This window comes from Schistocerca gregaria, chromosome 3 (assembly GCF_023897955.1).
Source record: "Schistocerca gregaria isolate iqSchGreg1 chromosome 3, iqSchGreg1.2, whole genome shotgun sequence".
Classification (NCBI taxonomy): Eukaryota; Metazoa; Arthropoda; class Insecta; order Orthoptera; family Acrididae; genus Schistocerca; species Schistocerca gregaria.
In genome coordinates this window covers 434,856,926-434,869,238 of record NC_064922.1, presented here as the reverse complement: position 1 = coordinate 434,869,238, position 12,313 = coordinate 434,856,926, and the positions used below count along the sequence as shown (strand labels likewise).

Here is a 12,313-nt window from a genome sequence, read left to right as displayed (position 1 = left end):
GTCAATTTGTTGTGAAAAGTGCCCACAATGTCACTGGGTGATCGACATACACCCGATACCATTAATTCCTTGGCGATGTAAATCCTATTTAATTTAATGGCTGATATCTCAAAGTGTTTGTCTTCACTTACTGTACTAAGGTCATGCCTTCATTTAAACGGTGTTCCTTTTCTGATACAGTATCAGCCCTGCTACACAGCGATAATATGTCATCTTGTATTTGCGTCTCTACACGAATGTTCAGTGACAGATACCACTGTGTAATTCTTAGAGTGTAGCTAAGCTTAAGATTGCTGTTCAAATGGCTCTGAGCACTATGGGACTTAACATCTGTGGTCATCAGTCCCCTAGAACTTAGAACTACTTAAACCTAACTAACCTAAGGACATCACACACATCTATGTCCGAGGCAGGATTCGAACCTGCGACTGTAGCAGTCCCGCGGTTCCGGACTGAGCGACTAGAACCACGAGACCACTGCGGCCGGCTAAGATTGCTGTAATTCACTTTTTATTGACTTGCATCTTCTGATGAAAGGTCGTTACGTCTGTCTAATATCCGATGTTAATTTTTACGGTACTTTCCTTTTCCCGATGACACTTGGAGCAGTGGCTTGGCAGTACTATTTACCTTTGCGCGAATATCCTATTTGCCTCCTATATCGATAGAGGCCAACTCTTTGTTTGCGGCTAGAGCTGATTTTTCTCATTGTAAGGACTTTATGGAGTTCAAAGTTAACTGAACGTTTAAAGATTTAAATAAGAAGTTGCAATTAAGCTTTCATCTGCAGTGCATGCTTGTTTAAGTTCATCGTGGACATGCTCAATTAACGTTATAATTAACAGACCGTTTATCATGTGGGCAATTTCATTTGCAATAAATGTGTTTCGCAGTGTTATGTGTTCATTAGCTGATCCATCCCCACACCACTCCTCAAACTAGCTTCTGTCCGCTGCACTATTACAGACAAGTAATATGTGATACAATGTAACTTGTGAGTTATTATTTGAGAATTTTTTGGGCTACTGAAGATAGTCTTGAGGTAGGGGAACCTTCTGTTTGGAGTTATAATTAAAAGAGTTCTACTTCGGCTATTTATGGCAACGAGAAACTATCACTAAGAGCTTAAAATCCTGATAAGATGCAGATATTTGCAAATCTCAAATGAAAGAAAGTCGGAAATGAAGAAAGTATTTTTTCCAGACGAAAAGCAGTATTACTGAAAAGTATTTTTGCGAATAAAGTCGTCTAAAACGGATAGTATATTTCTTCACATATAACTAAGCTTTGGCTGTTGTCATCGTCTGATCAAAATTCGAAACTTGTAAAACAACGTTCAGTGCCAGATTCGATAAAAGGTAATAATCTAACTTGCTAATTTACTGCTGGCATAGTTTCTTTCTGTGTTACAGGACCTAATATCAACCAAATTTCAATTTCGTGTGGAACGCTTGCGGTGCTTTTGCGACACAGTGAGTTAGTCCCTAATAAAGCGCCTGTTGTAGCCACCTAAACGGGGACATCCTGCCTGAATACCAAACAGACTGCGTACTCCTGAATACAGAGCACGTCCCACTCAGATTCTGCAACTAATTTCTCCCTTCATCACGACGATGTGCAGTCGACATTGTAATCTCAACATCACTGGCACGCCATTCTGCTGAATTACAAACTACACTTCTGCAGTATTGGAATGTCGATTATTTTTACTAAGTTGTTTACTAAGTCCATAATGATTTCCATTATGGAAGTGTTATACCACGAAAGGCAAACCTTTCGCGTAATTAATCAAGTAGTTTCCTAATCACTGATGCCGCAAAGCCTCATAGATCTTTCTTTGTTCTTGCTGTGCTGACAAAACTGACTGATCCCCCAAACTTATTCACAACTACTACAGAGAGGCCAATGGTCGAATGAGATTTTCGTCTGCTAAATTTAGTTATCCTTGAATGACGGTGGCCGTTATAGCACTCCTGATGGAGGCACTGAGTGTTCCCACCTTGGGCCAACAATACACTGAGTTGACGAAATTCATGGGATAGCGATATACACATACACAAAAGGTGCTAGTATCGCAAACACTACAAAATGACAGTGCATTTGTGGAATTGTCATTTGTACTCTGTTGATTCATGTGGAAATGTTTCAGACGACTGGAATTAACATACATTGAACACAGTTTGGTAGTTGGACCTAGACGCATGGTACATTCCATTTCGGAAATCGGTGGGGAATTCAATATTCTGAGAGCCACGGTGCTAAGAGTGTGCCGCGAATACAAAATTTCAGACAAGGTTTTAATCATGGCTGCTTGGTTCAGTGACCGTTTCTAAATTAAAATTGAAACAAATGAGCCCTCGGTCACTATTGATTTTTAGTGTTATTGAGCAGTTTGCAATACTTCTAAGAGTGCCTTCATCAGGCTATTTTAATTGTTTTAATTCTGATGAATGCAACCTTAGAAGCGTTGAATCCTGGTCAGTAAGACTACAAATAATAGTGACCGAGGGCTCATTTGCTTCAGTTTTAAATTTCTGACGTTACCTCTCAGGCGGACAAGGCAGTGGCCAACGCGGTTCACTTAATGACCGAGGGTACCAGTGTTTGTGTAGAGTTGTCAGTGCTATCAGAAAAGCAACAATGCGTGAAATAACCGCAAAAATCAATGTGGGACGTAACGATGAACGTAACTGTTAGGACGGTACGGTGAAATCTGGCGGTAATCGGGTATGGCAGACCAAAGTGCCGTTGTTAACAGCACGACATCGCCTGGAGTCGTGACCATATCCGTCGAAACGTAGAAGACTGGAAAACAGTGACCTGGTCAGCTAAATCGTGATTTCAGTTGATAAGGTTCGAGTGTGACGCAGATCCGACGAAGCCGTGGACCCAAGTTGGCAACAGGCACTGTGCAAGCAGGCGGTGGTTCCACAACAGTGCGGACTGAGTTTGCATGGAATGGGCAGGGTCATCTTGTGCAGCTCAACAGATTGTTGACAGGAACTGCTTATGTTCGGCTACCAGCAGGCTATCTACAGCCAATCATGGACATCATGTTGCCAAACAGCGAAGTCATGTCACCAGGCCATAACTATCCGTGATTGGATTGAAGAGTATTCTAGACAAATAGAGCGAATGATATGGCAACCCACATTGCCCCACATGAATCCCACGGTACATAACTGAGAGGTGAGTTTGTGCACCACATCCTGCACCGGCAACACTTTCGCAGTTACGGGCGGTTAAAGAGGCAGCACGGCAATATTTTTCCAGGAGACTTCCAGCGATTGTTGAGTCCATGCCACGTCGATTTCTTGTACTACGCCGTTTAAGGAGAGGTCCAACACGATTTTAGGGGGTGTCCCATGAGTTTTGTCGCCTCAATACATGTCGCTACCAATGGCAATTCCGAGTCGTAGGGCAGCAGGCGATCATTTTGGAGAGCAATACACGTCCCTGAACATAGCTGTAGGGACACATTTACAAGATCTATGACAATGAACAAGCTTCACAGGATGAAACCCGGAAGTACACACAGTACAACAAGTAACCCAAGTAAAACACTAGTCATTAAAATTTATGGAGGCTGCATGGAACGAACAACAAACTTACATAGTACATGTTTGGATAGGCAAGTAATTATTATTAGAGTTCGAACACAAAAAATTGGTAAGAAGTAGCAACATATACATTATGTATAAAGGAAGCTTATGCTAGGGATTTATCATTTATAAATCACTTTCGAAGCTAATTAATTGCTGCGCAGCACTGCTAGAGGGGGGGGGGGGGGACACACTGAACGCCATGTAGGATCCAAACGGCCGCATATGACAGGCGCCAGAGAGGACAGACATCGTTCACTCGTCCGTGCACATTAGGCCAGCCAATGACTTAGTACAAGTCAGTAAAAGGATATATGGGAATGCAGGTCTTCTTGGCGAATTCCATTGATGATAACTTCCTTGTTATCAGCCGAGTCGAGGTATCGTGTTGTTGCAGTCCTTCGACGATCTTCCTGCTCGTTATCTTGTGGTTAAATGTCGGGTTAATGTCCAGTTCTATTCCTTCACAGCCACTGAATCACAAACTACTTTGTAGAGAGACAAATGGCAGGGCCTGTCGCTAGCCACCGGAGGAGATTTCGCGGCCAGTGCCAGTCTGGTCAGCCAGCATCGCTTCCAACCAGTAGCGATATTTCTTCCAGGGACACTCGACTGGCCCACCAGTTACACCCTTGACAGAGGAATCTGCGACCCAGGTGCTATAAAGCTACAGACCTGGAAATGAACCGGACATTTCGCCTGAAGATCACTAGTAGGAAGTTAGTCGAAAAGTTGCAACTGCGCTACAGGGAGACGAGCCGAGAGACCTGTGCATGAAATCAGGATAAGTGTTGGGAACCTGCGAAGCGTCAGCGACGCTGGTAAAAACATAGCAAGAGTTCAGTGTTGTATTCTCATGTTTGCAACAAATTGTTCTCCCGCGACATGCTCGGCTGTTGCTCATTCTGATGTGTGTTGGGTTCTAGTTGACGTCCGTCCAGTCAGCTGAACGCTTGCACACCCAAAGGTGGATGTCAGTGAACATGAGGTCACTGCGGGCTCCCTGCGAGCAGGTGCAGCCGTTGCCCAGAGGAAATTGGTTCTTGCTGACTGCTGGAGAGTATTCAGTACCCCTCCGAATTGTACGATGCGTCATGTACCAGGTGTCGTTAGTCATGTGGTCGATTGATCTCCTCCCTAACCCTAGTAGGTTTCAGCACCAGAAGGTGCATGGCTACTGAACAGCAATGTGGACTCAAAGAGGCCCTGTTGCTAGTTCCTGCGTTCAAGTCCTGTACTTGCAGCGCTCTGTGATGTGGTGTTGTCGGAAGACACTTAGTTTCTCCGTCAGTAGATTGTAGGTGACGAGCAGCAGAAGGCCACTGTATTGAATACATTTTCGGTTAGTTCATAGTGTGTGCTGCACCAACTAGGATATAGTTTCACTGCACTATTGTAATATTGAAATTGAGCACCATCGATTCCAATAGTCAACTCATGACGACAGCTGGAGAGGTGGAAAGTGAAAAATGGAGATGACGTGAGGCTACGACGCAAGCGTCGGTTCGTAATGACTGCATGTGCTCTTCTTGGTCTGTTATCTTTTCTTAAGACGCTGTTGATTACTGCATCAGCTTTTCACTGTGTGCTCTTGTGAAAGAGTTACAGTTCCTTCCAATATGTCTTATGAGCTAAAAAATATGCTTGTCCCACGTCCTTAGGTTCTCTGTTGCTGCTCACTTTCTGCTGAATGCGTCTCCTCATTCGGCAGACGGTGTCGTAATGTGTCGCCGACCTGACCCACTTGTGACTGACTGGGTCGCTTCCTGCTTCCGCCTCCGTCTCTGGTGTGACTGAATTTGCTAGTGGTAAAGTAAATGAGTGTTAATAAAATTTCCTGATTTCTACTCCTTTACTATTCTGTGCTATAAGATAAGCCTGGAAGGTATTGTCAAGAATATGTCTCTGTTTGCAACAAGATGGATGTACGTATGGGCACTGCGTTGATATCTGGGGTACAATAAAATATGCACACGGCGATCTTTGTTGCAGTGTGGAGGCTCGGAGGAGAAGGAAAGAAAAAATGGTTCAAATGGCTCTAAGCACTAGGGGACTTAACATCAGAGGTCATCAGACTTATAACTAGTTAAAACTAAGTAACCTAAGGACGTTACACATATCCATGCCCGAGGCAGGATTCGAACCTGCGACCGTAGCAGCAGCACGAGTCCGGACTGCAGCGCCTAGAACCGCTTTGCCGGCGGAGAATGAAAGTTGCCAGACTGCATTCACAATCGTCGCAGGTATCACGTATAGACGCTACTGGTTCCAGAACAAAACTGCTTCTTCTTTTCAGAACCGGTAATTTGGAAAGCAGTCGTTAACTTTCAGACGTGTTAAGGCTAGCACCTGTGCCCAGTCCTTCAGGACTTTGTGATGTTATCTCGAAAGAAGTGAGTGAAAGATGGAGTTATGGCCATGGTATCCTGACCTACGTTGATAGAGAAGATGTTAGACCATATTCTCACATATTCTCCAGAACTCTCATCCACTTGGTCATGGGTTTATGAGGAACTGGTTTGCACTATCGGCATGACACTACTTTTGATGAACTCTGGCACGAAGTCGAAACATCATGCAATGATGTACACATCATTTGAGACTGTAGAGCCACCTTAGCTGCCGGAGGTGCCATCTCTGCATACTAATTTCTCACCTTATGTATCCCTGTACCGTGCGCATGTAACTGCCAATAGATTTGGACTTACATCAGGAGAGGGCAGTGATGGCCCGTGAGAAGACAAGTATTTAGTGACATACTGTGCGGAGTCGAGAAAAGTCAACTTAAAAAAATAATAACTGGCGTCGCTCGCAGATTGAGTGTGTTGCAGGGTGGTGCTGTCGAGGAGCAGGCCGGGTTTGGCGAGGAACCCGGCGACGCTGCTGTGTGGTTTCTCTGCTGCCGGGGCCAGTGGCCAGGTGACTTTCATATGTGAGGCCGTAATTGCAGTGACAACCGCTGAGGAACCTGCACTACGTTCAGTATCGGGAACACAGTGAGAATAGCGGTGATTCAAGATACATATTTTCATTTAAGAGCGTCCCTTCGTTTTTTGAAACTGACTGTGTGCCACTCGATTAGGTTACGGCTTTAATAGTCGGGGCGTGTGCCCAGCATACGTTGATTAAGACTGAGCTTGTAAGCCTATTGTCATATCACTGGCTTAGTTGTGGAGTATCTTTGCGGGCAGCCGCGTCTCTAGAGAGTCGAGCGCGGGACACGGATCTGTTATGTTGTGTTGTGGGTAGCTCTACATGTGAGAGACATTGTTGGTATCGAGGTTGAAGTGTCGCTACAAGTGTTATTACAGTAAAGTAATGAAGTATGTAAATGACTCAGAGGAAAATGCGCCAAGAAGTAATTAAAAATGAGCACTGACGTCGATAACGTATTTGTGTATCCTCTCGTTGTGTGCCGCACCGTACAGTATCAATCATCCGCGCCCTGTTCGGTCTCCCGGAATCAACTAATGTGAATCAGCAGAAATTAGTTACCATAAAAGAGTGCAGTCAAATGCCGGTGTCTTACAGCGAGCGTGAGAACGTGCGTTGGATCATGACGTTTCCGCATTATCAACAATCAGCCGCGCAAGCTCGTACAAGTGAGAACTGAGAACTGAAAAATTAACTTTACGGGCAGTGTCTAGGAGGACTGGTACCAAAATAAATCTGTGTATGCGTGGTGAGCGTAAGAACTTTCGATTATTCGGCTTTCGCATCGTCAACAATCATCCGTGGCGTGTTCGGTACGCGAACGCTCGTCCAAGTGATATTGTGGACAGATAATCATCAAGACTATCAGTTGACATCGAAACTTATGACTTAGACTGTAAGCAGTGCCACCTGTGATTTCTCTTATTGTCTCAGAATGCAGATGTTCATATAAGACGTAAGGCAGTGTTGTGCTTGACGTTGCGTGGCTACCCTAAGCCCGCTTGCATATTTAGATAGATAATTTCAGGCAAGCCAGCAGCAGTGTGGAGGAGAACAGTAGGACCGCCGCGGGATTACCAGGTACGAGGTGTGGACAGGGCGCACTGCCAAGGAAAGCAGAACCGTCAACCAGTTTAAGGGTCCCCCATCCCCATTAGTACTCCCGGGCGTGTTACAAGCTGAAGTCATTTGTGCCACTTTACGGACCTTTGTATGTTTAAGCGAAGCGGTGCTGGTAACTCAGTCAGGATTGTTAATTTAGCTGGTGTTTTTCAGCTTTACTTCTCTTGCTAAGGCTGGCAAGTGAATGTCAGCGGCGTTAAGATCCCAGCAGTTAGCATTGCGTACACGAGTGGAACGTCTAGTAGTCATGTCCGTTGAACAGTGTAGTGCCTTTCGCGCCGGATATCATTTCTTTAGTTTTATATAAGAGTACACGATTTGAACCTTAGGTTCAATTACAAGGCGAATGGTGGACTAATTGTTTGCCATCTTGTGTATGCAGTTAGTAGGTTCCTTACTGGTTAGTGTGGCCTAGTCGTGAAGTGTCCATGAATTATTAAGTGCTACGCCGTTTAGTTACGTAAATATTACGCGTGGCACTAGCCATAATATGAGCTCACCATAACTGCCTGTTATTTGTATTACAGGTTTTATGGTTGCAGTACGAGGAAGATTATTATAATTAAAAGGGGGCATTTATTCCTGTTTGACGGCGTTGCGACATCTGCTCGTGGTGGTGTTGTTTGTTCATCAAGGATTTGGGTACGTTTGTGTTAAATTATCATTTGCTTCTCTGTGTGCCTCTCTTGACAGTACTAACAGTTTTGTTCAGCTCGGTGGTGTTGTACAATCAATGCTCCCGGAAGCATGCTTTGAGGTACTGCGTTCAAAGTTACTAAAAGCGTAATTATTAACAAATGTGAATTGCAAGAAGTGGGCTATAATTGGTAATTATTTAAGGCTATTGCGGAGAATGTTTTGGTTTGGGCCACTTATTTTGTTATTGAAGTGATTAACCAAATTATGTTGTGTACTGATGTGTAATGGTCGCCTTCTCTGTTTAAGATTGGATCTTACTTTCGCTCATCAGAGCTTCTGAATTTATTTGGTTACTATTCTCTGAAGGAACTGGGCAAGGGATGTGAGCTTCGAGAAGCAAACGACTTGGTTCACGGCTAACCAGACCAGATGCTCATGAAACGACTTATATTGTAAATGTGTGTAAATCACATACTGTGCATTCATTGTTTGGTCGCTAGGATAAATAAAGAAGATTAAGACTTAGTGCTGGCGGAACAAATTTTAGCGTACACCTGATTAAGTTTTGTGATTTCCTCTGGCGAAGTAACTGCAGGTTATCTGACAATTTAGTACGCGGTCTCTAATGTGTGTTTAAATGCTTTCATGTGGAATGAATCCAGGTAATAGTTGTATGTGAATACAAGACCTTCCCTTTATGATGAGATTGGCCTCTGAGTTAATCTATCAAGTTCCATCTGCTGAGCCTAGTGTAGTACTTAACATGTAAATTTGGAGTCACTGTGTTCTTTTGATGTTGTTAATACGAAAGGATAAATACAAATTGGCTCATGTTAAAATTAAATAAAATGTTATTTAACATTTACGACCACCTTACGGTTCCCAAACCAATCACTGCAGTACTACCTCTACCTCTAAACCACCTACAAATTTAATCATGAATACAATAGGTGAAATTTCATTGTTTGATATCCTTCGTGATCTTTCAGTATTAATGTCCAGCGGTGTAGGTCCATATGAGACGTTTCTTGGACGTAACATAAAGACGGAATTCGTAGCACAGTAGCAGTACTAGTCAGATATCAGTGTTCTTGGTTTTACGTAATTTAGGTGACTGTGTAGTATGCACCGGTTACATACGCTGCAAACGGATACATTGATTCTTGTACAAAATATACTTGTGACAGAAGCCATAGATTTATATTCATAATCGATTCTTCAAACGATGATCTGTGCCAAAGCGAGTGAGGTGACACAATGAAAACATACAATAATTTGGGTGCTTCAGGACGGTGGTTAAAATCCCCTTTCACCAATCAAGCTTTAGGAATGAAAGTTTCACTCTGCAACGGAATATGCGCTGGTGTGATACTTCCTGGTAGATTAAAAGTGTGTACCGGACCGAGATTAAAATTCGAGAGCTTTGCATTTCTCGGGCAAGAGCTGTATAACTGAGCTACCCAAGCAGTACTCTCAACCTGTACTCACAGCTTTACTTTCAACAGTACTTAGTTTCCTACGTTCCTAAATTACCAGAAGTTGTCCTGCCAACTTGCAAGACAAGCACTCCTGGAAGAGCACTTGCCTGTGACAGGCAAACGCCCGACGTTCGAGTTTCGGTCCGCCACACAATTTGAATCTATCATGAAGATTCAGTAAAGCTTTAGGTTTTCTAAAGTATTCCAAAATCGCTGAAGGAAAACACCACGACGGTTGCATCAAAAATGTCATATTCGGTATTCTTCCCCGTCATTACCAAATTAAAGCTTGTACTCCGTCTCTTACGATTTCGTTGACAGAACTTTGAATCATAATCTCTCTTCCTTTTTTTTCTAAAATCTGTGGCCAGTTTACCTCTACACGTGCGGCATACTCACCCACATGATCATGACTAGGAAGATGAGGTTGAGAGCCAGTACGGCGATGGCTGGAGCCTGGAACAGCCAGTCGTAGCTGTCGGGGCTCATCCAAGGGCAATGTCGCATGAGCGGTTCCGTCGTCTGCACCTGTGTAACGCGATACATAATATAAGGTTTTATGTTGTATCAAATTTTTATGGAGAGCATCGTTGTGTCTAAAAAGTTTATATAGTCTATAATCATATATTTATCTTTGTATATATTACTGAATAGCAGCAAAGGAGGACGTTCACTAAAATAATACCATATCCACCTACCAGCTGAAAACTGTACGTGCCTTTTACTATCAAACGTCCCACACAGACTTGCCTCTGAGATCTTGGGAAACAGAGCAGGCACATTCATGACCAGATCGTCAATGCCCACCTTGAGACACAATGACGCCTGTTGAAACTGTGGGCACCTAATGAGGTAATGGAGGTGTATAAATGAGGCAGAGACAAATGGGGAATTGTTGTGACGATGATTCGTTCCGCAAATGTAGAATCTTATGACACAAGTGACTCTGAGAAAGAGCAGAGTGTTATGATGAACCGCTAGCAACAAGCTTCTCCGAGAAGTGCGAACCTGGTCGGCTGATCAAGTGGCACAGTCATGAACATCTGTGGAAGGTAATTAAAGGACGGTGAACCCCACAAATTGTTGGACGTCCACGTCTCAACACAGAACCTGAAGCTTGGATGCCAGCCTGCTTTCTGAAATACATCGCTATCTGTAGCGGAGTTCACAGCAGACAACGTCGGCGGTGCAGGAGTAAGACGAAGTGTTTCCTAGTACACCTCTCATCTCATATATTTTGACCATGATTCCGGAGAATAACCCACCTACGTGTTATAATGTCGATCTAAAGACATCATCAATTACGACGGCAATGGTCATGAAATCATCGCCACTGTACCCTAGATCAAAGCGAAATTGTTACAGTATTGGATGAATCACGTTGGTTGTTGCATAAGGGCCTCGCGGTATTAGCCGAGCGGTCTAGGGCGCTGGAGTCATGGAATGTACGGCTGGTCCCGGCGGAGGTTCGAGTCCTCCCTCGGGCTTGGGTGTGTGTGTTTGTCGTTAGGCTAATTTAGGTTAAGAGGTGTGTAAGCTTAGGGACTGATGACCTTAACAGTGAAGTCCCATAAGATTTCACATACATTTGAACAATTTGAACATTTGTTGTATCAGGTCGATGATCATCCAGGCGAACTGCTGCTCCAAACATGAACCAGGTCAAGTACGTAGGCCTGTGGAGTCAGTAATTATGCAATAGTAGACCTTCATCTGGGTTTTAAAAATGGTTCAAATGGCTCTGAGGTCATCAGTCCCCTAGAAATTAGAACTACTTAAACCTAACTAACCTAAGGACATCACACACATTCATGCCCAAGGCAGGATTCGAACCTGCGACCGTAGCGGCCTCGCGGTTCCAGACTGTAGCGCCTAGAACATCTCGGCCATCCCGGCCTGCCTTACCTGGGTTTCCATGGGACCCTTGGTAGTAAACGAAGGTGCAGGTACGTACATCATTTTGAACCACCTGCATTCCTCTGTCCTTGATGCCACCCCTGATGGTGATGCCATCTTTCAGTGCGATACAGTTACTTTTCAGCACGCCATCGTAATCTACGTGTCAGGCTAAAGGAGCGCAATTTTCAGACGTAGTACCTGTATCTTCCTTCGAGGCAGAAATCCACTTTTAAACAAGGCACACAGTATGTTTGTGATTTCGACTGAATGAGTGAAATCTCTGCAGAATGTGACTGGAATCAAAAACCTATTGTGGTAGGACCTGATGATCTGGCCACAACACTTAAGGAACTTGCATTTATATTTTTAACGTACTACAGCCACTTTCCGAAACGTCAGTCGAAAGATATTTTGCTATTGAGAGAAGGAGAATAATTAGCGATTATAATAGTAAAATTTGTTGCCACCATCACAAAAACGAAGACAAGGATTTTTTCATCTTAAAGATCTAGTTGCAGTTTTTAGTTGCAACTAAACAAAGCAAAAGAGTAACTCGGTTGATCAAGACCAGTTACGAACAGACACACCGCAACGCAAAAGTCTAATACTAGTAGTCACCCGAGGGACACTTTTAGTGAA

General features: G+C 43.8%; 1 protein-coding gene across 2 annotated transcripts in view; it reads right to left on the bottom strand.

Annotated features, from left to right (window-relative positions):
• Nucleotides 1-12,313, bottom strand: part of LOC126356006 (diuretic hormone receptor-like) — a 673,424-nt gene that overhangs the window by 74,233 nt on the left and 586,878 nt on the right. For both annotated transcript variants that reach the window (XM_050006648.1, XM_050006649.1), the window contains one exon: nucleotides 10,175-10,303. In XM_050006648.1, coding sequence (XP_049862605.1) covers nucleotides 10,175-10,303 — 129 coding nt within the window. The remainder of the gene's footprint in view (nucleotides 1-10,174; nucleotides 10,304-12,313) is intronic.